This window comes from Dama dama, chromosome 26, assembly GCF_033118175.1.
Source record: "Dama dama isolate Ldn47 chromosome 26, ASM3311817v1, whole genome shotgun sequence".
In the NCBI taxonomy this organism is placed as follows: Eukaryota; Metazoa; Chordata; class Mammalia; order Artiodactyla; family Cervidae; genus Dama; species Dama dama.
In genome coordinates this window covers 20,091,091-20,115,342 of record NC_083706.1, presented here as the reverse complement: position 1 = coordinate 20,115,342, position 24,252 = coordinate 20,091,091, and the positions used below count along the sequence as shown (strand labels likewise).

Here is a 24,252-nt window from a genome sequence, read left to right as displayed (position 1 = left end):
TGGCAGCTCACCAAACAAAACTTCCAAACCTACCAAGTTTTAGATTCCTTTGCAAGTCTACAAAATTAACTCAATTTTTCATTAATTTATTCACGTACTTATTCATGTATCCACTTCTTCATTAATCACTTAAAAAAAACTTTTCACCACGTGTTGTGCAAAAATAAATGAGATACAGCACCCTCCCTTGTGGATCTCCCATTGTGGCTGGGCTGGTTGACCTACATGAAAAGCATATACTGAAGTACTTTTTTTTAAGAGAAGTACGCATAAAGTACTGTGCTGGCATTCTGGAGGGGGGCAGTATTTCTCCTGGGGAAAGGAAGACAGAAAGAATGGGAATTGGAAAGGATTCACTGAGGAAAGAGAAAGTAATTCCTTGAAAAATGAGAATGTAGGCTTGAAGGACATTCAGGGCTGAGGGAAAACCATAAAGAAAGACAAGGAAGCTTGAAAGTGTTTAATGTCATTGATGGAGGCTATCACTGAATTTTCTGAATATCTTGTTTGAAGCTTGTAGACAGATCAACATTGTTATTCTGAAGGTCACTAGCTACTCCACATATTACTCTCCTACTTGACCCCTCAGGATCTTCTAGCTCTAATTTTTATATTTCTGTCTCCCCACCATGCCCTCCCAAGGTAAAATTGAGTGGACAGCAGACATTTAAACATACACAATTTCTATTCCCTCTCTTCTCTACACACCAAGTTCATCAAATTCAGAAAAATAAAGCAAGCAGAAGCTTCAAGGCACCCATCATGATATTCATTCATTCCTTAGTGCCTAAAGCAAAGGACTACTAGAACTTTGTGACATTCCTTGACAGAAATGACTTTTGAAATTGTCTTTATTATTGCTGAGAGCTTCTGTTTTGTTGGGAAAAAAAAGAAAGTTCAAGTCATTTTCCCTTGAAATTCATTTAGGCAAATTAATAAAAAGAAATATGCAAATCTCTGCAAAGCCATTTCGCCAAATACCTTTAAGAAAAATGTGCAGGAGTTTTCCAAAACCCGAAACTAGTAAGTTTTCCCCTTCCTGTTATTAATAGAGAAATATCTTATTACAGTTCTGTAAACAGAGCCAAATTGAAGAAATTGCATTTAAATGATGTTAGGGTTTCCAAAGAAAACCACAAAACAAACTCAGAATTAAGGCGATAATGCATCCCTGTTGGACCTTGGCACAGGAGCAGGCATTTTGCAGTGACCATCTGGGATATGTAATATCATAATAAGGGCGAGGGCACCAACACACAGGGAAGCCAAGAGGCAACACTTTTTTCCTGCCAACTGTGATATGTTGCAGTTTGAAGGCTTTTCCCTAGGAAACCAGCATTTCAACTTTTACAGGACATTTGAAGACACCAAAAGTTTTTTTCCACTGCAGTTCCCCAAATGTCTAAAATAATGCCAATGTAGATGCTGGGTAAATACTTACTGATTGAACAAATATTGAAAGTGCCAACCTTTTTTCTAGGGTAATAGAAGTGTCATGATGTTTTGGGATCCTTTCACTTTCCTTTTAAGACACTGAAGGGTGTATAATTATTTTCATGTGCACTCTGTCACCGAGTCGTGTCTGATTCTTTGTGACCACATGGATTGTAGCCTGCCAGGCTACTCTGCTAGTGGAATTTTCCAGGCAAGAATATTGGAGTGGGTTGCCATTTCCTCTTCCAGGGGATCTTCCCAACCCAGGGATCAAACTTGTGTCTCTTGCATCTCCTGCACTGGCAGGCAGATTCTTTACCACTGAACAACCTGGGAAACCCATGTAACTATTTACCCAATGACAACATTTCAGGTGAGTTGGGAGGAGGGATAATTTCTAAAGTACTAGCAGATATATACACTCAAAAAGAACTTTAAAATGCACTTCTGTTACTACTACTTTTACTAAGAAAGTGAAATGGCAGATTTAAAAAAATCCATCCAGTGTCTCAGGCCTCATACCAAAGGTACAAGCAATGAAAGAAAGAAAGAAGTAAACTGAATCTCTTCAAAATTAAGACTTTTGTGAAGCAGAGGACATCAACTTAATAAAGTCAAAACAAAGCCTACCAAATTGGAGAAAATATTTGCAAATAATATATCTGATGAGATTTATATCCAGAATATATAAAGAAATCTTATAACTCAATAATTAAAAGACAACCCAATTAAAGATGGGTGAAGAATCTGAACAGACATTTCTCTAAAGATCTAAAAATGACAAATAAAGCACAGGAAAACATGCTCAATAGCATCAGTCATCAGGGAATGAAAATCCAGACCACAATGAGATATCACTCATACCCATTAGGATGGCTATATACAAAAAGACTGATAAATAACAACGGTTAGTGAGGATATGGAAAAATCAGAACATTCACACGGTGCTAGTAAGAATGTATAATGGTGCAACCACTTGGGAGACAGTCTGGAAGTCCCACAAAATATTACGACAGAATCCACAAAATATTATGACAGGAGTCATTCTTAGGCATATACTCAATAGAAATGAAAACATATTCACACAAAAAGATGTACACCAGTTTTTATCAGCATTATTCATAACAGCAAAGAATGAAAACAATCCAAATGTCCATCAATGAATGTATTAATAAAATTTAGTGTATACCTTCTGGAGAAGGAAATGGCACCCCACTCCAGTACTCTTGCCTGGAAAATCCCATGGACGGAGGAGCCTGGAGGGCTACAGTCCATGGGGTCGCAAAGAGTCAGACATGACTGAGCGACTTCACTCACTTAGTGTATACCTACAATGTAATACTATTCAGCAAGAAATTGTATACTGATACATGCCACAATTTGAATGAAGCTTGAAAGCATTGTGTTAAATGCAAGATGCCAGTCACAAAGGACCACATATTCTATTGTTCCACTGACAATGAGAAGTGGGCCAATCTATAGACTGAAAGTAGATTAGTGGTTGCCTAGGAGTTTGGGGTAAAAAAAAGTAGAGGGAAAAGTGAGTGACATTTGATGGGTATGGAGTCTTTTGCAGGGTGATGAGAGTGTGGTGAGGGTTGCACAATTATACCCAAAACTACTGAATTGTTCAGTTTATTTAGGCCACACCAGCGCAGCTTGTAGGGATCTTAGTTCCCCAACCAAGGATCAAACTCGTGCCCCCCTGCAGTGGAAGCTCAAGAGTCCCAAGCACTGGATCGCCAGAGAATTCCCTGAATTGTTCACTTTAAACAGGTGAATTGTATGGTTTGTGAATTATATCTAAATAAAGCTGTTATTGAGAAAAATATCTTTGCTTTATTATTAAGTTATTCTAGTGACTTGATTAATATAATTTTGAAATTGTGAAAACACACATTACCATATGTAAAATAGACAGCCAACGGAAATTTGTTGTATGATTCAGGAACTCAAACCAGGACTCAGTAGCAACCTAGAGGGGTGGGGTGGGGAGGGGAGGTGGGAGGGATGTTCAAGCGCAAGGGTACATGGGTAAACCTATGACTGATTCATGTTGGTGTTTGAGAGACACCAACATAATACTGTAAAGCAATCATCCTTCAACTAGAAATAATGTCATTTTTAAAATATTTTAAAATATAATTTAAAAATTAATATAATTTTTCTAATGAACAAAGAATAGGTATGTTGATCCAACCTTGTGTAAACTCAGTGAATTGCAGAGTAATCAGCTGTTTCGTATCTAATTCAGCATGAATAAAACCTTTCAAAAAGACTAATTCAGGTTTTTTGCCAATGAAAATTTAATTCTTTAAAATTTATCTTTTCATTTAAATGAAAGTTTAATTTCATGAAATTTAAATAAACTTTGAATGACTTGGAATTCAAATTGGAATCATTTCTAAATGTTTTACTAGATGGAAATAGATGGGGAAACAACGGAAACAGTGACAGACTTTATTTTGGGGGACTCCAAAATCACTGCAGATGGTGATTGCAGCCATGACATTAAAAGACACTTGCTCCTTGGAAGAAAAGTTATGACCAACCTAGACAGCATATTAAAAAGCAGACATTACTTTGCCAACAAAGGTCTATCTAGTCAAAGCTATGGTTTTTCCAGTAATCATGTGTGGATGTGAGAGTTGGACTATAAAGAAAGCTGAGCACTGAAGAATTGATGCTTTTGAACTGTGTGTTAGAGAGGACTCTTGAGAGTCCCTTGGACTGCAAGGAGATCCAACCAGTCCATCCTAGAGGAAATCAGCCCTGAATATTCACTGGAAGGACTGATGTTGAAGCTGAAACTCTAATACTTTGGCCTCTTGATGCGAAGAGCTGACTCATTTGAAAAGACCCTGATGCTGGGAAAGATTGAGGGTGGGAGGAGAAGGGGACGACAGAGGATGAGATGGCTGGATGGCATCACCAACTCAATGGACATGAGTTTGAGTAAACTCCAGGAGTTGGTGATGGACAGGGAAGCCTGGCATGCTGCAGTCCATGGGGTCACAGAGTCGGACATGACTGAGCAACTCAACTGAACTGATAATTATTTAACTTATTTCCAAACTGAAACAATTTTATACCATGCAGTTAAGAGCATCATGAAAAGGAAATTTTATTAACATCTTTTTCTGTTCACTATAAAATAGTAAATGCATTATTAAGTGCAGCTTCCTTCAAACAGTAATATATAAAAGTATGTGTTATGTATTATAACTAAATAAAGCACAATTCCATTTTTAAAAGTTGTAAGTAATCCAATAAATTTTTAAAAATCCTGGTAATGTAATGTTCTTTATAAAGATATATACCTAAATATATTTATAAAAAGATATCTTTTGGAAATATATATGTATCCAAATACTTGTACATATTTCTGAAAATTTTTATAAAACTATTTTTCTGTTATTAAGCTGAATATTATTTATACACCAAGGTTGTATGAATTTGAAACTGAAAGGACTAGTAAAACTTCTCATCACAGACACTCCTTTAACACGTAAAAAACTGAGATCTAAAGCAGTTACATTTTGTCTAAAATCATGATTGGGAAATCCATGGTTTGAAATCAGCTTCCCTCATTCTCAAGGAAGTGATGATCTCCTTCAAAATTCCAAAAAAAGAAAATTCATGATTTGAAAATCTATCAGCATGTAGACGGATATTAAGGTTTATAAACCTCTGTTGGATGTTATCTATACTTGAAATATATATGTATATATATATGTAAATATATGTATATAAATTTATATGTAAAGATATATGTATATATGTAAATATGTGTATATGTATATATATATGTAAATATATGTATATATGTATATAAATATATATGTGTGTGTGTATATATATATATATATACACACACACACATATATATGCATATATATTTCTTCATTTCCCCCGACAATATTTTTAAGCTTTGAGCTCCTGGACAGCTGTAATCATGTATGTCTACTTTACTCTTCACATAGTCAACTTCACCTGCAACTTCTCTGAGCACCTATTTTAAGGAATGATGATCACTGAGATTAAAACACAATGTGGTAATGATTTAATAAAATGATTTAATATCCAGTGGAAGAAACTCTCCATGTAGATGAGTCAATAAACTCTCCATGAGGACACCTGGCAGAGTTACACTTTGAAATAGAGGATTCTTTACAAACCTAATAGAAGATAGCATCGGCATAGCACCCACCAACTCTACCATGACTCCTGAAAAACACTTAAGAAATTATTTTTAATGGCTTTACACCAGACTTGGTTAGTGATCACTCTTCTTGCACCTTCTCCTTCACATCCAAATCTCAGAACTACCCTACTCCAAAATTTACTCTCTTCTCTTAATCAAACCTCCAGTTATCTCCAAAACTTCTGTGCTATCTATTTCATACTAAGGTGTGAGTTGCTTGTAGGTTTATATCTTGGGAGTGAGGTCTCAAGAGGAATTCGCATTTTAAAAGTGGGGTGCATTCTGTTCAAAATTCCACTAATATAAAGTGTGTGATCCACTGCCGTATCAGCAGTACTATGTCCCAACCTCCTCTGGGGGCCACCAAAGTCTCCTCACCCCGCTACATTCCAGAAACCAGGGGTCAGCAACTGGGTGCCCTACTAGAGAAAAGCTGTTGACCTCTGGGAGGGAGCTTGGATAGAAGCAAGTGTTAATTTTCAAAATGTGACTGGTTGTGATAGCAACAACCTCACCTCATCACAATGTCCCTTGGAATGTTTTCTGGGCAAGGGGTCTAAAAGTGATCTGTCATCACTGGTCAGTGGTACAAGTAGCTTATTCTTACATCCTTGCCCTTCCCCCTCGGACCCAAAACAAAACATCCCAGTCTGCCCTCCTCTTCTCACATTTGAATTTTCATGTGTTCACCATTTGTCAGGGCTTCACCTTCAATGACATGGTCAAGGCACCAAGAAATTATATTTAACACATGAAAAATGAATACCAGGCCCATTTCCTCATGCCTTATAATTGTAAGCTACAAAGTTTGTGTTTGGAGTCTGCATGTGTGTGCCTATTCTTGGAACACCGTTTATAGACACTTTAAATGATTCCTCTCCAAAGTCATAAAAGGGTTTAGTAACACACTTTAATATATAATTTCTTAAGTATTTTTTAATAAAATACAGATATATAATTATAATTATCAATGCATGTATGTCATTTAATATAGTGATAAAAGGCTAGTCTTTGAAGTGACATGAAGATTCATATTTACAATAAAACCTAAAGGAAATAGCACTTGTACAATATTGCTGATCAAAAGGAAAAGATTAAAAATTCTCCTCGTATTGTGGTATCATCTCAAATCACAAAGAGGAAAAAGGAAAATTCTCATCTTATATATATAGGAATAGATCACTACTTTCCATGTTTTCTCAAGATGGAAAACCCTCTTGTTCTCCTGAAATTATGCCAGATTCTGAGGCTGGGATATGTTCATAATAAGGACTTTTCCCAAATCTTTATCAAGCTATTAATACCATACACAAACATGTTACATAGATCTAACTATTGGAAATATGTCATGTACCTTCACACTAATTTTAAATTTAAAGATCAATACTCACTTGACGAATTGCTAGAGAATCCATGAGGAAATTTATCAGTATGTATAAAGAGTCACATTGTGTGAAAATACTGTTCAAATAGTAATCTCCCTAAACATATAACATCCATGCTGCTTTAAAGTAAAGAAGCAAATTAGGAACTACATTTTTTACCCATCAAACTAGGGATAGGATAATGTTTAGCATTGAAAGGAAACCCTACTGCTTTTGCTTGACAAACATATGAGACGTAATGAGTCAATGTCCAGACACATAATTTCATTCTCAACAAATAGATGGTAATGCTCTTCACCTTGCATTCTTAACTTTTCCTATTAATCTCATTTTGTGCTATCAAAGTTACTACTTGTTTTGAAACCATGCACACATTATTTTGTGGATTTTTTAAAAATAATGCCGTTTTTTCTCTTTTTTTTCCAGTTTCAAGGCTAAAAATGATGTTGAGGTTAAAAGTTTTACAGCTCCTTTATCATAATTGGTATCTTCCTCCTTAGTCTTCCAAGAAGGACTTTATAGTAATGGGTTTTGGCCTTTGCACTGCAACCCCCAAAAGACAGATTGCCGGAGATAACCTCCTGAAATTCCTTACAGCGCTATTTAACACCAGGAAGGCCTAGAATCTATCTGTTTTGAGAAAGACTCAGACAAAAGGACAAGGTTCAGGGAGGGGGGAGGTTTCAATTTGCAGGAATTTTCGACACATAAATAAGTAGTGTAAGTGACTTTTCTCTTTACTTCTAGATCATGGGTCAGGAATCTCAAGGCAAGATGGAAAAAGAAACCTGAATGAAAAAAACCACACTATAAAAACCTAAGGGAAAGCAGAAAATATTATTCCTCTTGATTTAAAATGTTAGACATTTTTCATTGGAATCAAAGTATTTGAGGTGGATTTATTTTCTTTTTGCCATTCCAGTCATGTCACATATTCCTTTCCTGGTGAAAACTGGAATTTAAAATATTTATTGGTCTACTTGATACTAAATAAAATGAACCAAGAAAGTCCAAAACATTGGAAATTTATTCTCTGCATATGAATAAATACCTCTTATATATCTGACAGAAAGTGAAAAAATTACAAGCCTCTCTATCTTCTTTAGGGAAATAATTATTATGGACTATGAATTTTTACAGGACCAAAGTCACCTAATAGATGTGTTAAATAAGAACAAGCAGGAACGCAAAAGCTAATCCTTCATGATTACAAATACCTCAGAACTATTACTAAGACTTCAACTGGCTTTTGCATCTTAGGTTCTCACACTGTGCCCAAGAATAACAAATCGCAAGACTCTGTGTGCTGGTTTACTGCTGGTTATCAACACTCAAGTAGGAAATCTGTGTAGAGCATTTTCCTGATAAATTAAGTTATACTTCTTAGTCTGGTTAGTATCATTGCCAAGTTTTAAGTTTGCTGTTTTTTTTTTTTAAGTATAAGAACTTTGGTTAAACATACTACATGTATGCCAATACTCTGTCCAACTGGGGAGAAAAATAGAGGGAGGATGTGGTTTTGTAGGCTGCAAACTCCACATGCCACATACAGTATACATATATACCATAGCTAATCACAGTCTCACCATAAGGAAGTCAAAAACCTCAGTGAGCCTTCATTTTCTATTATATATACATTTTACAAGCTACTTGATAAGTTTCTTTTCATATTGCTTTCCAAAGAGAAAAAAAAAAGTAATAAAAGAAAATGAAGAAAGAAAATACATTAGCTGGATTTGAATGTAGTTTAACTTAAAGGCTTCATCAGACCATATGTGCAGATACTTGAGATGATGAGAGAGTTAAGCTTCCTAGGGTCCTAGAGTCAAAGAAACTCTGCTGACCCCCACTGCTAAGCAGGTGCACGCCTTCCACGGGGGGCAACATCTGCCGATCCGTCATGGTCCCACTTGGTGAGGACCCCAAGAAACTTCCTTGGGAAGAAACAATTTTCTCAGGACTGGCAGCCAGTTTAGGGGATGTGGAGAAGTTATACCCATACAAGGCACAGGGGCTGTGTAATCTGAACGTGTTGTAGGAACCCTGGTGGGTCTGGTTAGCAGCAAAGGCGTTGCTGGGGGGTGAAGGCATGATGTACTGGAGCTGGGGAGACATCCCTGAAATCTGCATGGACAAGCTGGTCTGTGGGCAGCTGAAGGTGTCTCCATCCGTGCCGCCCATGGACATGTTCACCGAGGCGCTGCTGCTGACGCCCACGTAGGAGGGAGTCCTGGGAGGGGCGAAGGTCTCCCCTGTCTGGTTGGTGAGCCTGTTGTAGGTCTCAGCCAAGGACGTGCTGTATCGGTTGAGGGTGAGGCCAGAGCGGGCACAGGCGGAATAGTCAGCTGGGGCCAGACCACACAGTTGGCTGGTGTTGGGTCCCAGATGGAAGGCAGGAGATGAGCAAGGGGAGCCGGACAAAAGATGAGGGTGGGTGGCCGCAACACCATTCCCAGAACCTTGGAGTAAGGTAGAGGAACCTGTGTTTCCTACAAAAGAAGTTGAAATGTAAAGAGCCTCTTTTCCTTTCAATTTTGTACACATGAGCTAGACGCAACTTGTTACACGCGCAGGTACAAAGACAAAAAGGAGATGGTCTCCACTCTCAGGAATTGTAATGTAATTGAATTTAGACTGAATGACTTTAAACACAGATACTCTCAACATTTTCAAGAAAAATTATCTCCCCAAGGGATGGTCTTTTTTGTTTATTTGTTTGCTTTTTGTTGTTTTTGTTTGTTTGTTCACAAAAGGTATGAGGACTCTACCACATCAAATTTTCACATTTTCTCCCTCAATTAGTGTTCTCAGAGTTTTCTCATTATTTTGTAATAAACATTATAAATATTGACTTTCCCAGCAACTTAAGAAAATATAAATTTCATCTTACTGTGTAATTTTTTCCAGAAGTATAATCATCACCTCACTTCTACCCACTTTTTACTCTTTTTTCAGCAGAGTTTGCTCTGGATCAATATATTTTCTTGCAAGAAAAAAAAAGGAATTCAAAAGAAAGATCCAAACTGGCCAGACCCATCCTGTCTCAAACGAAATGGCAACTTCCCACTGAAAGCTTCTGTGGGTCAATGACTACCACGCATGCGGGGCTATTACAATAAGGCAACAGTCTCGAACTTCAAAAATCTCATTTCCAAACAGAAAGCGGTTTGGTGAATCACATGCTAACCCAAGAGCAGAGGTCCAGCAGATAAACAGTCCTGTGAAATAGAGAGGGTGTTTAACCCTGCCTCCAATCAATAACAGTGGTGGCGGCTGATCGCCCCCCACCCCCCAGATTTGCTGGCAGATTGATGTCTGCAACTTGATGGAACTTAGGGAGAGAAGAGAATTCCAGTGGGCTGGACAGGTTGTAAAACCTTCATTGCTCTAGTGACAGTGTTTTATATAGCTTCTCAAAATAATCTAAAAGCCCAATCCACCCAATGATAATTATCTAAAAACCTAGCATGCTAAATTCTCATGGGGATGCCGGGCAGGGTCAGGCATTAAGTGCAGGACTGAGTGCAGGATTGGACTGTGAGTCCTAGCTACCCAGTAGACAAGGAAGCATCATCCTGTTGCATGCAGCCTCTTTGAGGAAACACCAGCCCTGGGCTTGTTGAAAATGCTCAACAGTGATTTCAGGGAAGGCTGCCTCAGTGTACCTGAACTTCTCATCATAAATCAGCAGGAGAAACCTGCCTAGAGGCAATACAGTTGAAAGAAGTGAAGAAAGAAGGGGGCAAAAAAGGATAACCTGAGACCAGCATCTGCAATTTCTTATGACGTACACCTGGTACCAGGGCCAACTAGTCTACCTCTAATTTTAAGGAAAAGAAATTAAAGGTGAAATAAAGGTCATGAAATACATAAACTGCCTAAAACATCCAAAACTTCACTTATGACCACACTAGCCATTTTCCTGGCCCATACCTATACCAGACACAAAAGGGAGGGATCTTGTAATAGAAGGATGTTGGTAATAAGGTAACCATTAGACAATAGTAATGACTGGGGCATTTTTCAGTGCCTGAGCATCTAGGTAAGAACTGACCAAATCTACGACCCAGGAGACTTCATGATTTACCTTGCTTGGGAATTCCAGGGATATCTTCAAAGGTGAGGGTCCGTAGTGAAGGTCTCCAGAATGCATATGACTCCACAAGGGCTTCCAAACCCATTCTAAATGGAAGGGTCAGGACAGGGAATGAACACAAGAAGCCAAGTTAGGAGCAGGTGGAGTTTTCAGCAGTGATAAGCTGCTCAGGAAACACCACCGGTGTTGACAGCGTCTCCCTCGTTGGCAGGGTAAGAGCTCGGCACAAACACACACCAAAAAAAAATGGTTTGTCACCAAGAGCACAAGAGGATAGAAACCACCCAGCAGGTCCTGTTAATATTCTCTGAAAAACGAGATGATCTCAGGGGATACAAAGCTGCCCCCTGTGCTAGGAAGATGACGTGAAGACCTGGCTGCCCTGAGTCCAAGGCTCTGTGTGATCTGGAGCCACCCTCTCTCCCTGATACATTACTACCCCTCTGATGAGGAAGGCTCTGCCACAACAGTGTGCTCCTGCAAAGAGGCATCTCTACCCATCAGTCAGTGCCTCGGCCACCAGCCGAGAAGAGCAGTCATCCAAGGAAAATGGACTTCTCTCTCCGAGGCATGATCACCACCCCCAGGACAGCAGCTCTGACTTCTCAACTCAGCCTCCAGGAGGACCACAGCAAGGTGATCTCACAGGGCGCTAAGGTACATAGACCTAGTGTTAGCACCTGACATTATGGTAAAGCCTCTACATACGCTTAGTGAATGGACACAAAGAGATAGGATAACTTTATAATGGACTACTCACACGATATCTATAAATTTTAAAACCTGGCTGACTACTCTAAATACACACAGAAATGTATGCATCTCCTACCATAAGTGATTCAGAGTCTTCCCTATTGTATATCAGATAATTAAGTCCTCCAGGTCCTAGAAATGAATCCCTTCACTCAACTAGCACCTTCTCAAGGCCTTTCCACTTTGCCCTCAACCATCTTCTCAGCCCTAATCAATCTGTTAATTCAGGTAACGTTATGCTTTCCAGGAAACATGCAGCTTTGCTGAAGAAAATGCCTGATTCCTGAGTGTCACACTGTACAAGGCAACCTCTTGAGATTGTCAGATACAGTTTTAGTGAATACAGATAATCTGTGTTTAATGCAAATTTAAAGACAGGGAGTATGATTAACAGCTTAGACTCCCCGTGATAGCTGCTGTAGATTCCCTGCATCTCCAAGTCATAACCTATGAACTAGAAACCTATGAAGTAGAGAACTAGAGAAACACCCCCTTCAGAGTCACACCTCCTATACAACATGGTGGAAACTCCCGGAAGACCCAGAGTAAGTGACCTGTGCATACAGATAAAACCATCTTCCCTTACTTGCCCTGGGCTGCACTGAGCATGAAGGACAGAGTCTGGCTTTGGATGGAATCATTGTGCCCCAGAGAGAGGACTAGTTAGTGCTCAGGACACTGGATTGGGGTCAGGAGAATTGGGCTGTGACTACAACCCTGTAACATTGAGTAAATATTTGGAGCTCCCTGGACTGCCATTTGCCACAAAGTGAGGACTAGAATACAAAGTTCTGAGTCCTCTCCTAGCCCTAAAGTTTACCACTAAGCGATTTATAAACCAGACATTATATCTGTGGCTGACTACAAACCAGGGCTAAGAACATTCTACTCAACAATACTTTATGTAAAGTATTGACTGAGGAGAGGTTTGGCAGCTCTATCAGTCTCAAAGCCCCACAGAACCTGAAGGTTTCATTCAATACTAGACTCATGAATGCTGCGCATGCATGCATGCTAAGTCGCTTCCGTTGTGTCCAACTCTTTCTGACCCTATGGCCTGTAGCCTACCAGGTTCCTCTGTCCATAGGATTCCCTAGGCAAGAACACTGGAGTGGGTTGCCACGTAGGGGATCTTCCTGACCAAGGGATTGAACCCACATCTCTTACATCTCTTGCATTGTCAGGCAGGCTCTTTACCACCAGCGCCACCTGGGAAGCCCCTCATGAATGCTGGGTGCTGCTTATTCTATTACTTTATTTTAGCTTGTACTAATACTCAATTTTTATGACTTTCTAGAAACAAGCTTTTTTAAGTTAAAGAATTTAGAACACAGTTTTGTCCTAAACTGCTTTGTTAAACACAGATGAATTTTTGTAATTACAGTTTTAAATATTCAGGATACCTAATTCGTCCTGGAGAGGCCTCAAGGGGAATTTACTAAGAGACAATTAATGAACATCTACAGGACTTAGAAATTTATTAACTGTGGAGATGAGCATCAGTGCATTATTTGCGTTAGTGGTGTAAACTTGACTATGTTTCAAATACAAGCCCATATTCCAAATTCTTAGGGTGAAGTTACTAATCCTCACAAATGGGCAACCCTAAGCCTTAAAGAGATGCTCTGAAGGTTACAGATCTACAAGTGGTCTGATTTGGAGCTATTGATATTTTTCTTGAGGCTGCTGTTTCACACTCCAAGTTCCAGAAAGGATTTCAGATATTTTGCAGGAAACAGTTATAAAATATTTATTAGCTGAATCTGGACTTTAAAAAAAAAAAAAAAAAGTCTTCATTTTCCCCAGTAATGGAGACTTTTCCCGTCTAGTTAAAGAAAAGATAAAAGGCACCTCCTGCAGGCGTGTAGCCAAGGCGATAATTTATACAAGATGCCTTTGAACAATTTCCACATTTTATCACCCCCCTAATTTATGCTATCAAATGGCCGAGTTTATTTAGCAAAATGGTTATGTTTTTTCCTAAAGTATTTAAAGAGAAGAAATTTTTGTACCTTCCTGAGTAAAAGATTTTATAGGGTCAACCCTAAGGCCTAACTGAAGAATGAGACTATTCTCAGCACATAAATTCTCCTTCACGTAACAAATGTCCTGCAGGAGCGCTTTTAAGGGCTGAAGCTACTGATTTCTATAAAATAGGCTGTAGGACCATAAATAGCCAGGAAGGTATAATTTTTAATTAAAGCAAATTGTTTTATAAAGTTTAAAAAATCACAAGTCCAAGTTTATTCCTTGTTCTGCATAATTTGTTTATTTCATATATAGGGAAAAAATAAAAACAGAATGTATATTAAAAAGTAATAATAGTACAACAAAATCAGGGGTATTAAAGAAATATTTTGCACTTTTTCTCATGGGCTTTTTTCTCTATTAATATATGAAAACATATCACCCCTTACCCAAGTCCTCAGCACCAATGCACCCTCCTGATCTTATAGATAACTTCGGCTCTTTTTTTTTTTTTTAAGGAAAATTTTAAAGAAAAATCTTTAAAGCTTACCACATTCTCTCTTTTCCATAAAATTGTCTTTTGCATTTATCAGTGGCAAAAGTTAAAGTATTTAATACTGATTCACAGATATTTAAAATTGAGTCATAGATATTTAGCATTTAAAAATAAGCACTGAAGAGTTTGTCTGTCATAAGCAGGAGAATTCATTTTAACGAGAAAAAAGTGAAACTATTCATTTCACCAACAGGGAAGCTATGTATAAGCTCTGTAGGTTTTTCCTATACTAAGGTATTATTTAAACAGTTGGAATAAAATAAAAATTTGAAAGTTTAACAACCTTTTAAAAAGTGTTAAGATATAATTCATTATTTTTTGCATATCTATTAAAAACTTTAAAAGGTGTAGAATCAGGAAATAAACAGTAGCCAGCGCCATGATTGCAATGGCTTATACTACCTCAACAGCAAAAGGAAAGAAAAGTTTCTACTGAACCTAGCATTTCGACCTCATCATACCAAACAAGAGGCTTAGTGGTTTATTTTGACCAATGCCTCTGATTTTTTTTTTAACTGATCAAAAAAAAAAAAAACCTTTAAATTGTGCCAACTTACCTAAAATTCTTTTTGAAGCTTTGCAATATCAGGTTGGCCAAAAAGTTCGTTTGGTTTTCTCCATTACATCTTACGGAAAATTATTCCGAACGAACTTTTTGGTCAACCTAATATGTATCTATCACCTCACTTCCGTTTACAGGCTTATCCACTATAAACACTACCCAAAATACATCTTTAAAAATGTTTAAAGTTATCACTTCAAAAATGAACTGGCAGTAATATACAAAATGATAAATATAATCAACACTGTTCTATGTTATATAAGAAAGTTAATTCTAAGTGTTCTCATCACAAGGAAAAAAACTGTTTTTCTATTTCTTTACTTTATGCCTATATGAGATGATGTATGTTCACTAAACTTACTGTGATAATCATTTCATGATGTATGTAAGATAAATCATTATGTGGTACACCTTAAACTTTAGCAGTGCTGTATGTCAATGACATCTCAATAAAAGTAGAAGGGAAAAAAAGACAGTGTTCAAGCCATGTGACCCCACAATGTCAACAGCAGTGAGGTCTTTGATAGAGTCGTCCTACAGGGGAACCTGGAATTAGTCCTGGCATGGCTTATCTGCCTGCAACGCAGGAGACCTGGGTTCGATCCCTGGGTTGGGAAGATTCCCTGGAGGAGGGCATGGCAACCTACTCCAGTATTCTGCCTGGAGAATCTAAATGGACAGAGGAGCCTGGCAGGCTACAGTCCATGGGGTCGCAGAGAGTTGGACACGACTGAATGACTAAGCAGAGCACAGTACAGTTTCAAGTCTTAGTGCTGCCTCCCTGGAATTTCAGTAAATTCATTCTCTGCTTAAAAAAAAAAAAGAACTGAAAGCAATGCAAGGTTCTTAAATAGAAAAATATTCTGCTATCAGAAGAGTCACAAGAAGATTTCATCAAAGTATTTGTCAAGGTCGAAAAAGGAGTCATCCCAGGGGCTACCTCAGTCACCTCACCAATAAGCACCTCAGTTACTGATTTATTCAGCTTTCAGAAACTCCTCTGAAAAGCAATGTTAACCAGGAGCTAATGCAATGATGTAACAAAAGCCAAGCAAAGTTTTTCTCCACATGGAAAGAGACATCTAAAACAATAGAATAATCTCAGCACAGCAGACGTATGGTAGGAACACCCGGAAATCTGCCTACAGAGTGAAGGATTTCAGAGGGAAGCTGCATTATTAGTCAGTCTTATTGATCTGCATGCGCTAAATTAGAGGCTATTCTACTCTCAAACATTTTAGTCCTCATATTCAGTCAGTTCAGTCACTCAGTCGTGTCTGACTCTTTGTGACCCCATGGAACTGCAGCACACAGTTCATCCCTGTCCATCACCAACTCCCAGAGCCTACTCAAACTTATGTCCGTCAGGTCGGTGATGCCCAGTCCTCATAAGTACATGGTGTTTAAAAGAACCACTGCATTACCAAAGAGGGGGGATAAATTAGTGATTAGCAGATACAAACTACTATGTATAAAATAGATAAACCACAGTGTTCTACTGTATAGCACAGAATATTCAGTATCTTATAATAAACCACAATGGAAAATAATCTGAAAAAGAAAAAAAATAAATAAAAGAACCATTGCACATGAAGATGAAATCAAGTCTTTCTGCAGGCACATAAGTTTATTCTGAGAAAAGGTCTCTGTCTATGCTTACCTTGCTCAGCTAATCATCTGAAAGAACTAAAAGTCTGGACTATTACCTGATTGTTTTCTCTCTACAATTTTAAGCGAAACTGTTCCTAAAATAAGATAATAGAGGGTCTGGACCTCATATAGCCACAGCCTATCAATACCAAGTTTTTAAGTATTAGAACAATGTCTGGAATAAAGTGATAAAAATGTCTCAAATACTTTTTAAAAACAAAATGCTTTTCAAAACATTTAAGTCAAAGTCTTACCCAGAGAGGGCATCTGGAGAACGTTAGTCTATTATTACTATCAACAGTTATAAAATATTTTAGAAAATGTCACACCAACTCTACTGGAATAGAATCATATCAATAAATTCAAAAACTCGTGGCACACAGACTAAGGAGATCTGCTTTTTGATAAAGAGTAATAGAGTGGAATTCATTACTGTAGCTCTCCCACTTAGTACAAACACCATAAAACACGACACAGAAAAAAAATAAACAAGTGTGTGGCTGTCAGTAGAGCCAAGACAAATTTGGAAACTAAAGAACATCAGCTGTCTCGGCAGTGGGGAGTAGTTTCAAATTCTAGCTGAAAATCTGAGTGAACAAGAGTCTCTGTCATATTTCGAAGAGAGATCAATACATAGTTGTGACATTGCTAAGCAAATTCTAAACCAAGAGCAGATGCAGACAGTATTTTGACTTGGGATACTAAAGACCCTGGGCCTGGAGGCACAGGTTTCTACAAAGCCCCTTCAGAGGCAGCATGCACTGTATACCCTGAGAACTTCTGTTTTCACCCCAGCATTTCACATCAACATTCAGCTGAGAAATGAGTAAGCCACAATGATGCACCCAAAATAAGTTATATTCATGCCTCAATGACATTAACAAATTTAAACTTCATCAGAAATGATTTCAAAACCACATAAGTAAATTTAACTGTTTACTTTGTAGTGGAAAATTCACCATAAAATCAAATGTATTTATCACAGCCAGAATGTTTTTAACTAAGACTCACCTATTACGCCCGGAGTCTCGGAAGCCTTTGGCAAAGGGATTCCTATCTATCTTTAGACGAGTAATCTGCAGATTAGAAAAAAAAAAATCACATCAGATCTTAAGATAAAAGTCAAGGAAGGTTATTAAAAATGGTAGTGATGGAAGAACTATAAGAAACTCCAGGATCAACTGTCAGAGAATTCTTCTCCCCTGTTTCTCAGGTATTTTATTATCTTAGTAGCAAAGCAACAAGAATATTTCAGACGTCATCTAGACAATCATTTGCTATGAAAAGAACATTCCCCTACTTCTATCCAAGCACTGTAATAAAGTTTGCTTTGCTATTAATATCCCTAGAGACAGGAATTCTGAATCATCTGTTGATAATTGCCCTTCGTTTGACAATCTCTTTAAAATTCTTCCCTTTATTAATTCTGTGAAACGTGTCTGCTTCTCTTGCAGTAGTGGTGATGGAGAACAGCTAATATCCAACTTCTATTTAACAGCCACTTATACACTTAAATGTAGCTAACGTTCTTCAGAAATAGGCAATATACACTCCTTGAATGTTCCTGCCTTCCGTTTTTCTTTGTCTCTCCTCAAATCATCTTTACAGCTCTCATCTCCTCCTTCATCTGTGGAGTCGTGACCTGGTCAGAGCACTACAGTGAATGTCTAACCAAAGGTAATCATGACTTAAAGGTTTCAACAGGATTCAATCTTATACACACAGGAGAAATAAATAATAGCTTCATTTTAACTACAGCTGTAATTTGTTGACTTATAACTAGATTTTTATTCAGGAAGATCCCAGGATTTGAGGGAAAAGTTTTTATAAGTGGTCTAATCATCTCTGTTAAAAACAATTTTTTTTTAGCTATACCATCTTGAAATTGACACTAATAAACAACATCCCATCTGTTTCTGACCATATCTCCACCTTGCCCAGAGAAGTTGATAGCCTATTTTCTAAGAAGCGCATCATGCTTCGTTTTCTGTGTTCCTTGGTTTAGGAGAATCTGCTAAGTTGTAATTGTGCCATTTTGGTCAAGGACAAATGAAGACCGCTGAATGACACTAAGGCAAAGAAGGGCATCTTTGGAGTCACCTGAAGTCCTCCTGCATCACGCTGTGTGAACTTCCAGCCATCTGCCAATCAGCTTTGCAACACCTAAGGCAGGTGCATTCCATATGCTACTGTCTTAGTTTGTGGGTTCTGCTGCTGCTGCTGCTGCTAAGTCGCTTCACTCATGTCCGACTCTGTGCGACCCCATGGACAGCAGCCCACCAGGCTCCTCCGTCCACAGGATTCTCTAGGCAAGAATACTGGAGTGGGTTGCCATTTCCTTCTCCAAGTTTGGGGATGAAACTACATTATAAACAAGATAATGTAAGGGTCTGCTAAGCAATTCACTATGTTTACCACTCTGCCATTGAAAGAATTATTTACAATTCATTATAACTCCATTAGCTATTCATTTAAATAATGCTTAAAGAAAACTTAATAACTTAAACATTCATTTAAAACAGTATTTTAACACAGTGGGAAAGGGGAAGGTGGAATAAATTGGGAGAGTAATATTGACATATATAAACTGCCATGTATAAAAGAGACAGCTAACGGGAAGCTGCTGGATAGCAAAGGAAGTTCACCTCGGGGTTCGGTGATGACCTAAAGGGGTGGGATGTTGGGGTGGGGTGGGAAGGAGGGTCAAGACAGAGGGGATATACACGCATACATGTGACTGATTCTTATTGTTGTATAGCAGAAACCAACACAACACTATAAAGCAATTACACTCCAATAAAAAATTAAAAATTAAAAAAAAAGTACAGGGGAAGAAGTTTAAAAAAAATTTCTGAGCTATAAATACATGAAAAAACAAAGCAAAAAAAATAGCATTTTAAAAAAGAATTTACAGCTATTAAAAAGAATGCATTTGAATCAGTTCTAATGAGGTGGATGAAACTGGAGCCTATTATACAGAGTGAAGTCAGAAAGCAAAACGCCAATACAGTATATGAATACATATTATGAAATTCAGAATGATGTTAATGATGACCCTATATGCGAGACAGCAAAAGAGACACAGATGTAAAGAACAGACTTTCGGACTCTGTGGGAGAAGGTGAGGGTGGGATGATTTGAGAGAATAGTATTGAAACATGTATACTATCAAGTGTGAAACAGATCGCCAGTCCAGATTTGATGAATGAGACAGGTGCTCGGGGCTGGTGCACTGGGAAGACCCAGAGGGATGGGATGGGGAGGGAGGTGGGAGGGGGGTTCAGAATGGGGAACACATGTACACCCATGGCTGATTCAGGTGAATGTATGACAAAAACCACGACAATATTGTAAGGTAATTAGGCTCCAGTTAAAGTAAATAAACAAATAAATTTTAAAAATTAAAAAAAATAAAAAAGTTCAGATTTATATCATGGTGCTTATTTAAAAAGAGGTACATTGCAATCACTAGCATCCTTATTTTTACTACTGACATTACATCTATTACATGTGTACCATGTCTGCTGCAATATGAGTTTTGTGCATATTATTTCATTTAATTCTCATAGCAACTTAGATGTAGTTATTATCCCGATTTTAAGTTTTCTTTTATACTGGCTTAAGTTTTCTATGATTTATAAGGTTACTTGGCCATAGAACCAGACTGGGACCCCAAGTTTCAGAGCTTATGCTGGTAACCACCAGGCATGGAAGCCTACCAATTTCCCATAAGTTCTTCAAAATACAGCTGGGAAGTTTAAAAGAAAAAGAACAACTGCATTTTTCATGATCAATTTCCTTTCTTCTAACTTTTCCATTCTTTTAACTGATTTATCAGCATTTGTGAGTATGTGTTAGTCACCATTATGTATCAAAAACCCACTGTATCTTGTTTATTGTATAACAGAGGCGTGGAGAAAATACACATTTAAAATAACATTTAATACACAGTTAATTGAATATGTAATTCAGAGAGAGACAGACAGGGAAGAAAGATGAACAGGGTTGTTTAAAAGGTACCAAAAGTACAAAATGCCTCTTTTCTCCTTATACATTGTATTTTTCCTGAAAAAAACAATCATTTTCTATGACTGATACATTTTAAGAATATATTCCTGGGACTTCCTGGTGGTCCAGTTGTTAATACTTTGCCTTCTAATGAGGGGGCTTCAGGTTCCATCCCTGGTTGAGGAGATAAGATCCCACATGCCTCACAGCAAAAAACACAAAACATAAAACAGAAGAAATATTGTAACAAAGTCAATAAAGACTAAAAGGGAGCATGCACGTGCAGCTTCAGTCCTGTCTGATTCTGTGTGACCCTATGAACTGTAGACTGCCATAGACTCATCCACGGGATTCTCCAGGCAAGAATACTGGAGTGGATTGCCATGCCCTCCTCCAGGTAATCTTCATGACCCAGGGATTGAACCCACATCTCTTACATTTCCTGTATTGGCAGGTGGGTTCTTTATCACTAGGGCCACCTGAGAAGCCCTGAAGAGGGGGCTATATCTTTTAAAAAAAATCTTAATTATCTCCAGCCCTTTTAAAGGTTAATTTCATGTTCTTTCCTAAAAGCCTACACAAAATTGTGACAATGTGAGCGTGAGAGGAAAAGACAGCTTGGGTGGTGTCACCCATGGACGAGAGCAGATAAGCCTCTCAGCCCTAAGGGAGAATTCACAGGGCAGGGTTCAAATCTCCCAAGAAAAGTTAAAACAAAAGAAAACAAAACAGAGAGCTTATAAAGCCTTAGATTGTTGACTGAGATGTATATAAATGTCAAGAGAAGTGGAAATCTAAAATAATGCTGCTGACCTTTGAAAATTAAAAAAAAAAATCTACCACAGACCACATTGCTCCACTACATAGCTATTTCTTAAGAAAACTGGCCAGAAAATTGCATGGGTCAAATAACTGCCTCCATTCAATTTTCCACCTGCTTGATACAGCCTTAAATAATGACATATATTAATGCTCACTTATAGAGAAAAGAAAAATTTCACTTCTCAAATTATTTCTAATTTAATGAAAGGATTACTCCACAATTGCTTATCTCTCAGACAGTAAGTGTATGTGTAGCCCTCTATCACAATTAATGAAATAGCCCTTTTGTACATATAAGAAGGATAAAGGATTGTGAAATACTTCCCATAACATACGGATGGCAGCTTTAAAATAAAGTGAGCTGACAAATCTCATGTCCTGTGATACAACTCACTTTCATATTCTACAGGTCTATTTCCTAGTCAGTACATATGCTTTCTAATTTTAATTATGACATCAGGATTCAATGTCTCAAAATAGAAAGTAAACCTACACTGTCAGTCATGAGAGACATTCTGGTCTAAAGAAATCTTCACTAGAGTAGCTTTACATGGGTATCTTGGGTAAATAATTATTATTACTACATATGCAAGCATGCTAAGTCACTTCAGTCATGTCCAACTCTTTGCAATCCTATGAACCATAGCCCACCAGGCTTCTCTGTCCATGGGATTCTCCAGGTAAGAATACTGGAGTGGGTTGCCATGCCCTCCTCCAGGGTATCTTCCCGACCAAGCGATCGAACCCCTTTTGTTATGTCTCCTGCGTTGACAGGTGGGTGTGTGTGTATATATATGTGTATATATATATATATACACATTCTGGATGTCATACATGGCAAGCACTTTATGACAATTCTTAACTTTTATAAAGAGTGAAAGAGAGAGCTAGCTTTTAATCTGCACGTGAAATTAAAAGTCTAGAAAGATTCCAATTCTGAAAACAATACCTGCTGGTTCTGATAGGCGGTGACAGTGGTGAAAACAGTTTCTGGAAAGGAGAATGCCTTCACTCCCTCTCCAGATGGAACCGGCTTGATGGGAGAAAGATCGTCCCCACAGTCTTTACGGATGATGTGGACTCGCGGTTGGTATTTGTGCATAGAATGAAGTATAATCTATATCAAGGAAAGAGAAGACAAATCTGTCAGCAACTTCTACCCAATCTCAACCCCTTGACTAAATATTGAATGTGTAAAACAAATCCCAGTTAGAAATAAAGATACCCAAGGCTGTGAAAGTCCCAATTTAATAAAGTGTATCAAAACTGGAGTGAGACAATTAGGAAGTTGTTTGGAAAGTGTGCATACAAAAGAAAAAAAGGCAAGTAATTATTTTGGTTGAAGCCCTGTGTGCAACCATATGAATACAGCATCACATTTTCTGTTTCTGAAAACACAAGAATAAATTCATCAGCATTTTTATTTATAATGAACCTAATAGAACACAGAGTCCAAAACAATAAAACTAAAAATGAGATTGAAATGATTATTTTAATTCCACCACACCCATCCCCTAAAAATAAGTATTTGCACACCAAGATTTTCTTCAGAACACATTTTTCCTCTGTTGGTGACTACAACATGTCTACTCAAGGGCAAAGGGATTTTAAGTATACTCCAGGGTCTGCCTTATGTGTGGTTCACAAAGTCTCTGGTTTGCCTGGAGAGTCCAGCATTCATGCTTTCATCACAACAAGGCTTCCAAAACCCAGATGCCCGGGGATGAAAAAGCTTTCAGACTCAGCTCAGGGAATCTGATGATATGATTCAACTGCCTTCTACCCAATGATTCCACTTCTGAGAATTTATCCTAAGGAAATATTCCAAATCCCAAAAAGTGTTTCATGTACAAAGATGTGTAATGCATCATTTATAACAGTGGAAAAACTATAAACCACTGACATGAATAGATTGGTTAGGTAAATGAAAATCCACACAATTGGTTACAACATTATTCAGCCGTTACTAACGCTTTAGAACATTTTTAGCCACATAATGAAATACTTCTTTTTAAATCCTAAATTAGAATAAAGGATCTGAGTTGTTTTTAAACTTACCATAACTACATAAAAATAGACAGTAAAAGGACCCATACAAAGATATGAACAGTGGTCATCTCTAGATGATGGAATTGTGGACGAATGTTTTCTTCTTCATTTGTTTTACACTTTCAAGGTAGAGGAGGAAGGTAAAGAAATAGCTTCACCCAATGAGATTTTCTATGTGCTGCTGGAAATCCAAATTCAATTATTCACTAATGAGTTTAATTAACAAATCTATATCTTTCCTGAGCTATACAACTTGAATTCAAGCTTTGAAGTGTTAGGAGTTTGGAGAAATGCTTAAACAAAAGTCTGAGGAAAAAAAACACAGTAGTTGGTTGACCTGCCTCATGCTTTTCAGGACGTGCACAGTTTAATAAACCAAATTCAGAATCACTGGTCAACCCAAACATCTTTCTACTTATAGAGTGTGTTTGCTGCCCCAAGGGAATGTGTTTACCTTCCATTATTAGCCAACAGTTGTGAGGTTTTTCTAACCCTAAAATTTTCTTTCTATCAGTGGAGGAAATGCCTGGAGAGTAAATCTAATGATGATACTCGCCACACGTGCCTGATGGAGGGATAGCATGAGTCTGAATAAAGGACAAGAGGGGACAATAGCCCTCATTGTCATCTGGGGGGTCACAACACAAATCAGCAACGTCTGGAAAAATCTTTTTCCATATATATAAAAGGACAGAATTTCAACTTATCCATGACTCACAAAATCAATTTAAAGGGTTACAATGGGAAATCTTTAGATAACTAAAA

At 37.8% G+C, this 24,252-nt stretch overlaps 1 protein-coding gene across 1 annotated transcript in view; it reads right to left on the bottom strand.

The window, feature by feature from the left end:
- Positions 1–6,529: 6,529 nt before the first annotated feature.
- TBX18 (T-box transcription factor 18) overlaps positions 6,530–24,252 on the bottom strand; it is a 28,978-nt gene continuing 11,255 nt past the window's right edge. Inside the window, exons 5-8 of the mRNA XM_061130144.1 lie at positions 22,388–22,555; positions 17,620–17,684; positions 11,111–11,205; positions 6,530–9,512 (exon numbers count right to left, since the gene is read on the bottom strand). Of these exons, the coding sequence (XP_060986127.1) occupies positions 8,788–9,512; positions 11,111–11,205; positions 17,620–17,684; positions 22,388–22,555 (1,053 nt within the window). The 3' untranslated portion in view covers positions 6,530–8,787. The remainder of the gene's footprint in view (positions 9,513–11,110; positions 11,206–17,619; positions 17,685–22,387; positions 22,556–24,252) is intronic.